General features: G+C 38.5%; 1 protein-coding gene across 1 annotated transcript in view; it reads left to right on the plus strand.

The window, feature by feature from the left end:
* Positions 1 to 16061, plus strand: part of OCA2 (OCA2 melanosomal transmembrane protein) — a 174535-nt gene that overhangs the window by 22036 nt on the left and 136438 nt on the right. The window contains exons 3-6 of the mRNA XM_021412256.1: positions 3464 to 3562; positions 4155 to 4343; positions 7996 to 8053; positions 9118 to 9190. Coding sequence (XP_021267931.1) covers positions 3464 to 3562; positions 4155 to 4343; positions 7996 to 8053; positions 9118 to 9190 — 419 coding nt within the window. The remainder of the gene's footprint in view (positions 1 to 3463; positions 3563 to 4154; positions 4344 to 7995; positions 8054 to 9117; positions 9191 to 16061) is intronic.

Genomic DNA, 16061 nt, shown 5'->3' on the forward strand with positions numbered 1-16061 from the left:
GCCTTTAAGGTTCTTTTACAACCTAATTAGCTTTATTGTTTATATTACTCTCATACTCTAATTAGAGTAATCAAATCATGGGGGTCTTGAAGCTCTCCTCCTTTTCCTCTAATTGTTTATATTTTGTCAAGCCTGGCTGTTTTCTGCTGCTTATTCTTGTCCATGTGCTTTTACTCTCTGCAAATTGATGTTGTCATGTACTAATGGCTTTCACTTTTTCTGAATAACCTTCCATGTTTTACTGTATTGGCTATTCTTGCCAACCTGTGGAGCTCTATAGTCCCATTTGAGAATTGCGAGGGATGCGCTGGTCAGTGGGAATAACAGATGTGCAGAAGAAAGAGGGTGATATCTTTAACTAGCTTTATGGATTCTTCAGATTGGATATTAGGAAGAATTTATTCTCAAAAATAATGGTGAGGCATTGGAACAGCCTGCCCAGGAAGGTGGCGTTTCTGTCACTGGAGTTATTTAAGGAAAGGGTAGACGTAGTACTTAAGGATATGGTTTAGTGGGGAATATTGATGGTGGGTGGACGGTTGGACTAGATGATCTTGGAGGTCTTTTCCAACCTTAATGATTCTATGATTCACTTCAGGTTTAGTTTTTAAACTGTCTTCCACTAAGCCTTGGTTGTCTCCTGGTTGCCATTGTTGTAGTTGCTTTGCCCTTCAGCACTGTTTGCATGGTGGTCACTCATTCATGGTAGCAATGAATACTTTCTATGCACTCTCAGGTAAGGAGCAGAATATATCAGCTCTTGTGTCTCTATTGAAGCTGAAAGTACGTTCACCCAAATTTATCTAAACAAACTGCCAGCTTTGAACTTGCCAGCGTCTCTGTGCTACTCCAGCCATTCTGCTATCGGCACTTCATCTCAGTAGTGGGAACCTACTGGGTTAAAAGCAGTTTCAGAACTAGTGTTTCCAAACTCATATGTGACTACCAAGCAACTGTGTACACGGAGACAGCAGGACCTGCTGTTCCACCTTCTGCTTTCCTTTTCACCCATATCAGAAGTCATGAGTGAGGAGTCCCTGCCCTGCACCCCAGTAGGCATCAGCACTGCAGGGGATATGGTGGATTTTGTGGTGGCAGAACACTGTCCTTGGCCTTCACTGTTGCTTGAGGATAGGGATTGTCTTATGTATGCATATGTGTATGTTTATATGTATGTACATAGATGACACAAGGCAGTGTTGGTATCACCCTTCATCACTGAAGCAGAAGATGGAAATCTTTATGGAAAGTTTTCTGATTACTGCTCTTAGATTTTGCACATGTTCTAGGAGGGAAAGAAGAAAAGTTAGCATGGAAGGTTTAATGGTGTGAATAATGCAAGGTTAGATCAGAACAGTATATAATTCATACTTTTTGGAACTGTTATTTGTGTGTGTGTGTGCTATAAGCAGAATCAGTGAATCAGTTTCTGCATCAGTTAAATTTCTGAATGTGCAAGTTCAAGGCCCATCGTCAGAATTTTTATTAAATGTGCCACCTTTGGATGCAAATTTCAAATGCAGCGGAATGCCAGGATTAGCCAGAAATGTATTGGCAATGCTCAGTGAACACATGCTTGAAGTCCTGGTAGTGTTTTTACTATCCGTATGAATTTCGTTCTGTGAAAGCTCTAGGTAATCTTTCACATCTAAGCCTATGATAAGACTAGAATAGCACTTACTTTAAAATATCAGAGTTTGTCCACTTAAATGTTTAGTGTGAATGATGCTCTCCTACTTAAAAAGGAAACACTTAAATAGCTTTGGAGTAGGCAATCATCTCTTCACAGATGAAGTGTCACTGCAATGTAGCACCTGAATTCTAATCTGCTTTGCATTTCACCTGAGGTACTGGATAGTTCAGTCTCTCTCTAACTCTATGTTCTCTTTTGTTGAGACTGCAAATACAGTACTTAAAGCAGAGTTTGAATGAGCACTGTGGCCACTTGGCTAAAATAACCATACACATTTTCTCCACACCTAGCACAGCTTCTGGACTGGTAACACAATTAAACGAGCAAGCTGAATCATTAATGGGAGGTTATTAGGATCACAGAATGGCTGAGACTGTCAGGGCCCTCTGCGTCCATTTGGCCCAGCCCCTGCTCCAGCAGGGCCACCCAGAGCAGGGTGCGCAGGGCCACGTCCAGGCGGTTGCTGGAGATTCCCAAGGAGGAGACCCCACAGCCTCTGGGCAGCCTGTGCCACTGATCCATCACCCACACAGCACAGAAGTGCTTTTGGTGTTTAGAGAGAATCTCCTGTGTCCCAGTATGTGCCCAGTGCCTCTCGTCCTGGCCCTGGGCACCACATAGAAATGATTGGCTCCATCCTCTTTGCACCTTCCCTTCAGGTATTTATGGACACTGATGAGATATCTCCTGAGCTTTCTCTTCTCCAGGCCGAACAGTCCCAGCTCTTTTAGCCTTCTCTCATAGGAGAGATGCTTCAGTTCCTTGATAATTTTTGTGGCCCTATTCTGGACTGGTCACAGTCCAGCAACAGCAAAAGACATTTTAGGTTTCCTTACAGCTCTTGTCACCATCACATCTAGGCCTCTCCAGGAGTAATGAGATCTGTATACTCGCTGTATGTCTAGAAAATTTCTTTGGGACTCTGGTGGTGAGGGCCTGCAGTTATGAATTGAATGAATTTAAGTGCATCTAAATAATATTTGTTTTAATGGGAAACATCTCTGGGAAAGCCAGGTCTTGGAAAGTGCTCTGAATAGCTCAATTATTTCATCTATCTCAGAAGCCTGCCCCAAAGTTAGACCCCTTCATTGCACTTGATTCTCTTCAACTGTTTCTTAAGCTTTGGGATTTATATATGAGCAAAAGACTTCTTAAATATGCTAAACTGAAATATAGCCAGATATACCTTAATCTCAGTATCTTAATTATCTGCAGCACCAGGACAAAGACTTGACAGAAACTTTTGCAAGGAATTGTGCTTCAGATAAATCTTTCTTCCCTATTGCAGGGGGTGACATGGTTGCTGGAGAGATTGTATGTTTCTTTGGTCCATGTTCCAAATGACAGAAATTATCCTTTATTTTATGTTTTTATGTAGTATACATACACAAAGTTACATAGAATCATAGAATGGCTTGCCCTGGAATATATTTTGCAGTTCTAATGTTCCACTGTAAATTTAGGTATGTAAAATGTAAGCATCTAAATGTGAATTATTTGTCTATTGCCCATCTGGCATTTGAAGGGAATTTCAATGACTATTTTTGACATCACTTTTAGGATGAGATAAATTTTGCTCATACAGTCAACCATGACTATAAGGGAGTAACTGCCATGACTAATTCAAACTTTGTGAAAACCTCAAGCTAAGTGAACACCATTCCTAAATAATATTTAACTAGGTAGGTATGCTTGTAGCGAATTATTCTGTAGAACCATAACGAATCACTGTGTTACAGACTTAAAGTTCTTTTTTTCTCCTCTCCAAAGATACCACTTCAGTTTTTCCAAATTATTCAGCTCAAGGTCAAGAACCACTTGCTTTACAGAGAAGACACCACTGCTGAAGGTTTCCTCAGAGGAAAATGGGTGAGTTACTTTCTTTTTACTCAAAATACTTTTTTCCTGAGCTCTCTTCTATTTAATTGTGCATAGTTCGTTCTTATATCCTGACACCAAACCTAATGGGAAATAAAGTGGATGTCATCGGTTGTGAGCAGAGAATTACTCTGAAGTTGTTTGAGTGGAAAGAAGGGACTATAAATGAGATGGGGAATGATTTAAGGTCATAGGTCGGGTTGATTAGAGAGACCTTATGATAAGCAACTGCAGGTTGCTCTCATTTTCTTCTTATTATGTAGCATTAGGTGCATTGTAAGACACAGCAGAGCTATAAGATGGATTCTTGCAGATTATACATCGAATTCAGAGTCACATCTGTCTGGTGCTTCAAAATGCTGATTCTTCCAGGTGCCCCTAAATATCACAAGACTTTTACTTCTCTGTCTACCCAGTTATGCCACCAAGGGGAGCTCAGTCGGTACTGAATAAATCTCTTTATATGATTTTTTTCCATTAAAATCTATTACAGAGAAGCTAAGCATATGTAAGGTCAGTTGCATCTCATATCTGTTGAAATAAACTACTGTTTTATTTTCTCTTTACTGAAAATGTGTGACAGGTTGCAGTGCATGGCTCTTCATAACCCAGATTTTACCACAGATGATGATTCATGGGACAACAGCTCTGCAGAATTTGAGCAAAGGTTTCATCTGGGAAGTGAAATGACCAGTTTGTCTAGATCTACTTCTTCTGAGAAATATGAAATCTTGGACAACCTTCATGTCAAATTCAATTTATCAAAGATGAGGTATGAATTCAAATATTATTTTATTTACTTTTCAATGTTTCAGCAGTTTTAGTTTAGTTTTTTTTTTAAGTATAGATAGCTAGAATATGATATAATTTCTGCAAATGAATAATGTAACTCTCCATATTTAGGGTATATTTTACCATTGATAGCTTATAAATAAATAAATCCTGATGAAACTGATTACAGCCTCTACCCAATGATCAATAGCTCTTTGCTCTTAGAAGCCTTAATTAAGACACCTATTTTAAATCTGAATTTAAATAATATTTCTATTGCTTTCAACATCTTAAAAGCCTCTTGGTTTTTCCACAGTTTTATTTTTCAGTTTTTGGTTTCTTTGAAGAAATATTTCATTCAAATGTATATCTCTGTGTAGATAGATAAGTACACAGTCTTCTGCTTACCTAACAATGTTTCTGGAGTCATCACAGCAGCTTTTCATGAATATGCAATGCAAAATATAACCAAGAACTTTTCTGTCTTTAAGTACGTTAATATATTTCACTCTTTATCTCAAAGTAGTCTTTTACCTCATTTAGGCAGGGATGAAGTTGAAATCTTTTAATGTATTGAAAAATATCAATATAATAAGAGCTTAAATTCAAATTTTCTCTGGATATTTTCACCTGGATTATAGCTAGCAAACCCTTTAGTCTCAGATACTAATTCTGCCATTTTCAGTATTTCTTCCTGTTCTGGTTTGGATTGCTAGTTACTCTGCAGTTTACACAGAGCCCAAGCACTTCACACCCCTATCTACATGTTGCTCCATGAAGCCTTTTCTGACAAGAAGTCTATGACTCTTTTCCCAATCTGTATGTTGTCTTAGCTCATCATTTCACAATTGTTTTCCTTCTTTCATTGTGCATATGGTATTTTGTGGAGTGCCACGCTCCTGCATGCTGCTGAACAAATGGAGCAGGAGAATTTCAATGGCTGCAATTAGTGCAATATGAGCAGATGTGAAGAAGTTTGGCAGACGTCTTTCTTCATGCTCTCTACAGCTTTCCCTGGTATTTGATAGAACAAAAGCATTGAGCGTGAGAGTAGAATCAATTGTTTCCAGTATAGCATACGTTTATAGTCTGGGGGGTAGTGCATTTCTCTGGCAGAACTTCCTGTGAACTGTTTTCTTTGCTATAGTGCTGGTTGTACATATGGGGCCAGCTCCTTGGATGCTGTAAATCATCATAACACTGCTGAGATAATAAATGGAGCTAAACTGTCTGACATGCAGTTCAGACTAAAATTCATTTGGTTTAGAACAGGGAGTGAAATCCTTCATAGATTTATATTTCATGCATTTTCAACCGAAGTCAAATAAGATTGTACGAGAGGCATATATCAGCGGAGAGTTTGGCACACAGTTTGTAATTGCATCACTGTGCCAGATTAGCACTGCAGAAAGAGGCAGACTGCAAAACATGGACGAGTCAAAGGCTCATCACTTCTCAAATGTAAGATGTTAAAAGTGCTGCTTCCTTAATACAGAATGCTATGAAAGCAAACAGAAGGGAGGAAAAGAGGCTTCTAAATTCTGTTTGATAAAATAACCACTTCCAAGAGCATTTTTATCACATCTTGTCAACAACTTGAGATGAGTTTCTGTTATTCACAGACAAGTGGCTATGAATTTATAAAGTCTTAATTAATGCTTCTTGTTTTCTCCTTTGTGTTAAAAATGAGTTATTGCTGTTCCTTTTTTTTCAATAGTAATTTGAATTATTATTATTTGAAATGATAATTTGGAAGTGCAAACAGAAAACGTCAAACACATTTAAACTAAACCAATGTGGACTGGGCTTTAGTAATTCATAACATAATAAGCTCTCAAAAGTACTGAAACAACTGTGATGTGAAGATAGGGAGAGTAGACAGGTAGGATAGCTGATGCGTGACTGTTTTCCATAAATCATGAAATAATGAAAGAAGTTATCAGTTGTGGGGTGCTGATAATGGCTTTTGTTGTCATTCCTCTCTTTTCAAAACTTTATTATCCTTTCCCCCACCTCAACTTGTTTTCCTGTGGAGGAGGGCTATCTGGAGCTTCTGGAAGCCACCTCACTGACTTTTTGTCTTCCTCTGCCTTCTCTAGATATTCACCCTGGTGCTTATAATAGCTACCACTTGCATCTCCTAGGGTGTTGTAGCCCCTTCGTAACAGTTCCACTGTGGCATCCGTATTTTTATCAGCTACTGTATTTTTTTTTTTTTTGGAGAAGTCTAGTGAGGAAGGGATGTTTCTTTTTGTCAATGAATGTGATTTAGGGACTTACTTCCACTGTGATTAAAAGTTATTTTTGACTGTCTTCAGATTACTTCACTTTAATATTTTATTCTGAAGCATCTGTCAATTGAGTTATTTATTGCACTGCTTCTTTCTCAAATAATTATTCCAGTAACGTGAAATATTTTTCTTCTTGCTTGTCATCAGGCTTAAATCAAACCTTGCATTTGTCATTCTCTCAGAAAAGCAATATTTGGATGTTTACTCTTGAAAAAAATGGGGTGAGAACATCAGTGTCTTCAGTCAGTGAAGAGGTGTGATAAGGGCAAACAGGCAAAAAAAAGTTCTGTAAATTAAGACATCTGTGTAACATTCTGATGGGCAACAAGAAAATAATTAAAGAGTTGCCTTTTGTGGTGAGATTTTAAAAAACCAACACAGTAATTACAAAATGATAAATCTTAAGATTTCTTACTTAAAAACATAAAGTTTCAACATTTGAATTTAGAATTCATAGAATCATAGAAAGGCCTGGGTTGAAAAAGACCTCAAAGATCACCGAGTTTCAACCCCCCTGCTGAGTGCAGGGTTGCCAACCACTAGACCAGGCTGCCCAGAGCCACATCCAGCCTGGCCTTGAATGCCTCCAGGGATGAGGCATCCACAACCTCCTTGGGCAACCTGTTCCCTCTGAGTGAAAAGAATTCTTGCTTAGGCCTCTCAGCAGTAAGCCATGACATTTCAGAAGATTTGATGGCATTGTATCTCCGGAACTGGCCATTCACTCAAAAGGTACAGATGTACAATGAAAAAAAATACAGATTCGCTAGAAAATTCATCTAGAGTTGCTCACAAAATATACTTGATTTGAAGAGACGCTATTAAAACCAGGAGATCCTTAAAGCCTGTTCTTGTCTTCAAAGTGAACTTCAGGATGCCTATTAGAAGACTGGTTTCAAGGAAATCGTGCATGACAGTACTCCTCTATGCGGCAGTTTGTCCTTTTCACTCAGCCATGCCATCTTCCTGTGCTCTACCTTCCTGCAAAGGGCTATGTTCCTTTGCGGCCCAAGGAGAGGTCAAGCAATGGCAAAGGATCTGTTGGGAGCCACCAGCAGGGAGGTGGCTCCAAGTCTCAACACCAGCTCATGCTGCAGCCTTCGCTCAACATTCCTGAGGGGTATAACCTCCCTCTCATTCAATGAGAGAAGGCTGGCAGCAAAGTGGAGGCGAAGATCCCTTTTAGTCACCAAGGCTTCCCATGACCTTGTGTAGTGTGATGGTGTCCATGCTCTGACATGGTATATTTTCATTCTCAAGTTCTCAACATGATGTTTCTGAAATGACAGAACTATTAAGAATTTAAAAGAAATTAAAAAGATTTGTTTTAAAATAACTGTGTACATGTTTCTTACATTTCAGATGCTGTCTAAAATTCCTGAAACTTTCAGTCCTTTTTATCTTTGTAGTTGTCTGCTCTGTAAGTATTGAATTTGCTACCCTTTCCTCCTTCTCCTATTATGTTTCTTACAGTCAGTTGAAAATGGTATTTGGTCTTAGGTGATAAAATAATGTCTCACGGGTGGGAACAAGATGATAAAAACCAAAAACACTGTGCTGGTTCTTATGCCTAATCTGCTCAGTGCACTGACCTCCACCCTGGACAATGTGACAGGCAGTTGAATTTGAGGAGAGAGTTGAAACTCAAATTTGTGTGTCATCAGTACTGCATTCCGGATGGCTCTTCAGATACTGCTTTAAACCTGGGAAATGTTGTTAGGTTTTCCTCCTTGGCAAAGTGTATATCTCCTCATATACAGCCTTTTGAGCAGCCATTCTCTTGTGGAAGGATCAAAAGTGTATAAATTTTTTTGCAGGCAGTCTGATCCCTGAGTGGCTGCTGAAATAGGGCAGTTGGGAGCAGTTCCCACTAGTATTTACAGTAACTGAGAATAGGCAAGTCTTCCCCAAACTTGAGGATTGAAAGGAAACTTTAGAGAAAAGACAGGTGAAGAGCTGTGATTTCTAGGAAGATGACAGACCCAGCCTGTCTTTGAAAAATCTATTTTGTTGCATCCTTTTCTCTCTTTCACCACTCTGTGATCCTTTTTTCTTCCTTTGTTGACCTTGTCTTTCTCTGATAATTATTCTGTCCTTGGCTTCTTTTCCTGAAGACTCCAGGTGAGACTTGTTTTCCTGTCCTGTCTTTCACAGTCCTCTTTCCTCTCTTTCTGCCCTTCCCACTAGAGCTGCTCTTACTCTTCATCATCCCTCTCTCACCATAAAAGTTCATTGTCATTTTTAGCTCTTAAATTCACCCATCCGCAGTGGCTGAAGAAACACTCGGATAAAATATATTGAAAATGTGACTTTGGCAGTATGTTCACTGAGGGAAAATTACTTGTTCTTGACATGTGTACCTGGGCTGCTTTTCAGCTTTGGGGAAACTTACCTGAAAATACTGAAAGGAATCTTAAGGTTTAATGTATCCTTTGAAAGTCTTTAAGTTTCTGAGACAGGCTTAAGATATTTTTTTTTCCCTAGATTTTGTTTGGCATTTATCCAGATCAACGTGTGTCCTGGCAGATGTTGGCTGTCTCACCTCTGGAAAGCTTCTGTATCCTTCCTTCACTGAAGAAAACTTAAGTTTCATTAATGAAGTGGTTGATTTACTGTTTTCTCTCTTATACTGAGGGATTCAGTCTCCTAAGAGCATGGGCTGCCCTTAGACTTGTTCTCTGATGCAAATTGCAGTCCTGTTCCACATCCAAGCCATGATAAACAGTCCCTCTCTGTGGTGCCTTGTGGTTCCCATCCAGTCCTTATGTTGTGTCTCTTTGCATGAAATCTAAAGTTTGAAATCCCAGTGGGGTCAGCCTCTAGATAATAGCCATAACCATGACCAGTACATGCCCATGGCTGCAACAGACATTCCCCAGGCCAGTGGTTTACTGTCATCTGTAGTATATTTTAAGGATTGTGATGCATGATTCTTTGCAGGTTAGTGCAAACCTGTGTTTGAAAGGTCTTTGAGAGATGAGCTTTCAGTTAGTAAGCAATCAAAAACTTTCACAAATTAGCTACATTTCTTGTTTCCAATATATTTCTAGTTTTATCAGTTTGGACTGCAATTTCTTTCACTAGTATTGGAAGATGATTCAGCTATGGGCATATTTTATGAGTATCTACTATCTTTTGAAAAGGTGCAGTAAGAGTTAATTCTTGAAACATTCATTTCTTCTATTTAACTGGACATGTCCATAGCTTTAAGTCGGGAGAGTCCATTTTAAACAGATTTGTTAGCATTCTCACTATTGCAAATAATGGCTTGGTATTACACAGCTGTTAGTAGGGTAGATGAGGAAGAAAACGTTAGTGCTTGAGGGCAATTTATAGTGAGAAGCAGAGACTGTTTTTTGGAGGAGAGCAAGTGAACATTCAGTAGGGCAAGTGAAACTTCAACAGTTAGCTCCCATGAATATTCTGTTCATGCTGCTATTTTTTTTTCTCCTTGAAGCTCTTGTTGAAATGCTCTATTTACATGTATGTATGGTCTGTAACAGCACCAGGGCTGTAATAGCTCAGTCTGGTGAATCACAGTGTATTGGCAACAAGTCTTTGAGTTCAAGTTTTAGTGAACTATCATAGCACAACTTGAGGATTGGATCTCTTTCCGCAGATTTTGGGTTGGAACCATAGCTGCTGCATTGTGCTCATTTATTCTACAACCGATTATTCTTTTTTCTTGTTTCAGGGAGTGCTGCTGGGACTGGGATATGAGTATAATCAAGTATTTATTTCATGTTTTACATGTAATGTCAAGATGCTTTAGCCAAATAGCTGTCAGACAGAACATAGCATTCTCTTTCTTTATCTGACAAACCCGGAGCTGAAGTTTCTTTGTGTCATATGTGTTGAAAACTAGATGTTCTGTCCTTGCACTCCTACGCACTGAACTGGGAAAAAAATACGTGATAAGCAAGCAGTTCAGAAAAGTCATGCTTCATTTTCAAGGTGACGGATAATTCAAGCAGAAGGGTCAAGGAGAGAAATTTGTTTCTAAATGAAGTTTGGAGAAGGCCTAAGCAATTCTGAATGTCATCTCTCCATTGCTACTAGTCTTTGCTTATGCAGACATAAGCTCACGTGTTTGTGTCACTATGTTACGCAGTGAAAAACCTTTTGACTGGGCTTGAATAACACTAGCCATTCGCTCAGCAATGTCTAAGATGTGATTTATACTGGCTGACAGACTGCAGTATTCTCAGTGGACATTAAGAGCTACTCTGAATGTCTACAAGAATTTCATGGTAGGCAGATAGGTGCGCTGCAATAGTCTTGTCACTAAGCCCTTAGAGGTTGTCTATGAGACTCCTTTGGGTGGAAAAGAAGTGTCTTAGCTCATGTGACACTAAATTATGCTAATGAATACTCTTTGCTTCTTGCTTATATCTCAAGAGCAGCTGAAAAGTGTTGAATAGGTACTAAGTATCATTTACTTGTTTTATTTACGTTTTTTTAAAGTCCTTCATCTCATTTCTATGCTTTTCCAGAAAAGCTCATGTGCATTGAATTGTGTAATGACTACATACACTCTCATGAATACAATGTCTGCATACACTAGAAAAATCTGAAAAATATTAAACCAAAGGTGAAAATATTTTTTTAAAATCAAATGGAGTCATCGCCGCTGGGTTTCATTGTTCTGGTGTCACTTAAATATTTGTGTTTTTTTCTGTCATGCACATGAGATGTCAGACTTGTTTGGAGGTGGGACTTTCTGTCTATGGCTGCTACTTCTGATATGGTGTCTCTTTAGTGCTTCTCCACTTTCTCTAGCTTCTATTAGTTGTTTCCATACCTTTGTTTATTGCTTGAATTTCCTCTAGTTGATTTTTTCCCCGCTAACTTCTGTATATTTTTGAGCATCTCATTTGTATCTCCCTTTGCTTTATCTATCCCCATAGATTCAAAGCAGGCATGTAACGCTGAACTGTGCTGGCTGTAGTTTCTGAAAACCAAAGCTTTCCTCCTGTGAATTAGTAGAAGCTTTCTGAGTATGTAAGATGTTTTTTAACACTAATTTCTCTACTGGCACAAGTCCCAAATTAAGTGGGTTTAGTATAATTTTTTGAAGTAGTGGTAATACTGTTCCTTTTTGACAAGACAGGATTTATTTGCTTTTAAATTCAAACAATCAAGTCTTTAATACCTCACAGAAGTAAGTTTATAATAAAGTGAACTTGAAGGACACTTTTCTGTAGGAAACAAGATTCAATGCCCTTGTTACTGTAAATTTGTGAAGCATTTTCAGACCTTTTGCTGAAAGGCCTTATGTTAAATGGGAAACATCAATAATTAATAAGATGATATGCATTTGGAAAGTGGGTTATAAAAGTAGAAGAAGAGATATGGAGTCTGAAATATTCCAGCATTTCCTAATTTAGTGTCACGTACCTATTCTAACACATGAACATATTTATTTTCTGTAACTTCTTGGCCATTCAAACTTTCAAGTAATCTCACTCCATTAGCTGGTTAATCACAGAAATAATGATAATTATTCCTTGCACTTATTCATTAACCATGGAAGTTTTCAGTCTTGAAGAATGTTCTGAAACGCTCGATGGATCCTGTTTGTTCCTTCATTTCTAAAAACTTCTGCCCTGATCTAAGCAAAATTTAAAATTTTTTCTCACGTGATAGGGGACAGCTGGAGCAGAAATGTGCAATAACCTTTCAAATTGAACTAGGCTTTATGAAATTCAGAAATATCGGGGTTTTGCGGACACTATTGAGGAATTACACAATCAAACTGTGCATTCATTCATTATCATTTAATGAAGTGTCTGACTCCCTAATAGAGTACCTTCTTTTCTTTCACTGCACCTGATACATTTTTTTTTTTTTTGCTATTTCTACATTTTCAGTTGTAGAAATATCGTCTTTTTACAAGAAAAGGTAAATCTTCTTCCAGCCCAGTTCTGGGTCAGTGGGTCTCACACCATCTCTGTCCCTGACAGGTGTTTCAGTTAGTCTTCTTTGCTTCCCTGTCAAGAACCTTGGTACTTGTACCAGTTACTGCCGTAGGTGAGGGAAAGTTAGGACAGTCTAGATGCAGCAATTTTGTTTTCCTTTTTCAGATTGCTTGTCAGAACATACTTCTTGTGGACCTGAAACCTAGTAATAACTAGGGAGTGGATTTTGAATTCTTTCTGTGTCTGGTCAAGAATTCTACATTTTTTTACTAAATATATTTGAAATCCTTTCAGTCCTGATTAGATTGCTTTCTTTATATGTTTGATATCTCTTCATTTTAATTCTTTGGAGTGAGATTTACACTTTGCAAGTTATATATTTGCACAGTACCTACTGAAAGAGTTCCTTACTCACTTTGAGTACTATCACCACAAAACAGAACTTAGTGAAAATACATCTGTTCAGTCACGACATGAGATGGTCTTTGGTCACCCTAAAAAGCCAGAGTCAAACTGACTAGCTAGTGGCCATTTTCATGGATTTATCTCCCTCCTTGGTAGCGCTGAGATATTTCATCATGCCGTAGCCAAGCTTAAAATATCAGAATCGGAAAGCAGAAAATGTATCTTAGCAGTAATAATATATTGAAATTTGCATTTTAGGCTAGGTTTCTTATTTTATTTGGATTCAGTGGAACCATTCAGGGAAAAAAAAAACCACAAAATGTATGGAAGTTGATAGGGGAGACTTTAGACAGAGAAGACATAAAATATGCTGACCTTATTATCAAATTCCTTCCTGAGATAGAATGAGTTTGAATGATGGATGCAAATGTGTTAATCATAGAGCAAGAAAAAGTCACTAGAAAAGCTTGTAATCATGCCATGACCAATAGTGACACTGAAAATCACCTTTTCTGCTCCCTGAGACACAGGTATTTATAGAAAGGCTATGAGGAAAAGAATACACTTGGGGTGTTGAAAGCTTTTCGGCTTCCGTGGAGAGCTTTAAAAATGAGTTATTCTCCCAGGCAATATAAATGACTGACTGAAAGAAAAAACAACCAAAACAAAGCACCACCACCACCAGCAAAACCCAAACTTCTCAGATCTCATTGGTAATTTTTCCTCTCTGAATTTATGTTAGGTTGTTGCTCTAGCCCTGTACTGTCAGACAGTCTTCGGTCATTTTTTCCTTGAAGAAAATGTTTAAAAATTGTTTGTTGTTGGAAATGAACACTGCAGGCAGTGTTCAAGCTTCTAAGTAGACGGGTGAACACCTAGACCATGTTCACTGGCAGGCAAAGAAGCAGAATACCAAGGTGTGGTTGAGAAAACTAATGAAACTTCTGAAACTGGTGGAGCACAAAGACAAAGGATGGATCCGAAGTAGAGAAAAATGGAACCAAACTCTCCAAAAAAGGAAAAGAGAAGGAGGAATTACAGTGAATTCTTCAGATAGGGAAACCGAAAGTTATAGAAGAGTATGAATTTCTACTTTGTAAATTTTGAAGAGGTGATCAAAAGACAAAATTGCAGAATGATGTAGAATTAACCCTAGTTAAGAACAACATGTAAAAATAGATTCTAAAGCCCAGGAAAGAAATGTCTTTTAAAAATGAGAAAAACCTAGGAAACCAGCATGAGCAGCCTGGTTGTAAACTAGGCTCATTAGTATATTTGCACATTGGAAGCTCAGTGAAAGAAAAGCATTATTTGTAATAATCTCAAGGTACATTTTACAGTAGGCAGAGTAGGTGATACAACTAGATGTTAAGGAAAGCATAAAGTCAGCATGCAAGTAGAGACTCTCTGTCAATGACAACTTTTCAGATGGTTCTGTACATAGTGCATAAATGGCTGGAGGGAGGGTAAAGCATAGATGCAGTACTTACGGTGTGACTCATCCCAGCTACCTGAGTTAGTCATTCCAGGCTCTCTATAAAGTTCATAGAATCATAGAATGGCCTGGGTTGAAAAGGACCTCAAAGATCGAGTTTCAACCCCCCTGCTGAATGCAGGGTTGCCAACCACTAGACCAGGCTGCCCAGAGCCACATCCAGTCTGGCCTTGAATGCTTCCAGGGATGGTGCATCCACAACCTCCTTGGACAACCTGTTCCAGTGCGTCACCACCCTCTGAGTGAAAAACTTCCTCCTAATATCTAACCTAAATCTCCCCTGTCTTAGTTTAAAACCATTTCCCCTTGTCCTATCGCTATCCACCCATGTAAACAGTTGTTTGCCCTCCTGTTTATACGCTCCCTTCAAGTATTGGAAGGCCACAATGACGTCTTGCTGGAGCCTTCTCTTCTCCAAGCTAAAGAAGTCCAGTTCCCTCAGCCTAGTTCATAGAGAGTTGGTGCTTCTAATGCGATGGTGTTAAACAAGACAATGAATTCCATCTCCCCTTTTTCACTGATTTAAAACAAATTAAAGCAATCAACTCAGAAACAGATGTCCATGGCACAGAAACAGAAACTGGTGGATGAATAACAATATAAATATTTAGCCACTGTATCCTGTTCCATCTTGTTGTTTATGTAAGCTACAAAAAAGTAATGGTATGAGGTCACTGTCATGTGCTCCTAAATACCTTCTAGGTGCAGAAAAAACAGCTCATGGTTTAGTGCTGAGTGATGGACCTAGTCTGGTGCCAGATGTAATTACAGAGAGCCACTGTGTAGTGGTGCACAAAGCGTATGCAACCCCAAATCCCTTGACAGGATAATTCACAACAGTAATATAATTTCAAGAATGGAACTACATAAAAATGAGGCAGCTTAGCCAAAGTGAAATAAGAATAACAGTTCCAGCTTTAAATCTTGTCAGGGAGATTTCTTGCTTTAAAGGCACACACTGGAGTCTATGTTACACAAATGTTCAGAAAAGACAAAAAACACCACCACACATCATGGCTAAATTGCAGAGTTAAAGGGGATATTTTCTAAAAGTTGAAGCCATACCTGAATGGTCAAAATGGAAACTAGACCACGTTCTGGTAATTTAAGGGAAATATAAAAACCAAGGGAAGGCAGAACAGAAGTATTCTGAGGAGCACATTGAGAAAACAAGCTGGTAAAAACACATTTTGGTTTATCTAAGCGCAGCTGAAGTTTTCTCTTGATTTAGTTTGAGTCTACCTTTCATAAAGGCTGTGATCTGCTGTGGTCTAACTATGGAATTATGTCAGTTGCTAAATAGTGTTTGGAGAAAGAGAACTGATGTAACTTCAGCAGACCAGAGAATGATATTCAGTTCTGCCTGAAATCTAAGGAGAATTTTTTTTGCTGGGGATCTTTCTGATGGTTTTATAAATGCTCTGAAGGGAATGGAAAAAGCTTCTTAAATATGACCCTATTCATAGGAAAATAAGGTAAGAACGACTCTTCTTGAAAATAAGGTTTCATTTTTCCCCCCTTTACTTTTAAACATCCTTTATAATAGCTTCTGAATGTGACATCTGAGTAATTACAATATTTATTTTAAAAGTATTTCTTAAAAGGGAGCC

Source organism: Numida meleagris, chromosome 1, assembly GCF_002078875.1.
Source record: "Numida meleagris isolate 19003 breed g44 Domestic line chromosome 1, NumMel1.0, whole genome shotgun sequence".
In the NCBI taxonomy this organism is placed as follows: domain Eukaryota; kingdom Metazoa; phylum Chordata; class Aves; order Galliformes; family Numididae; genus Numida; species Numida meleagris.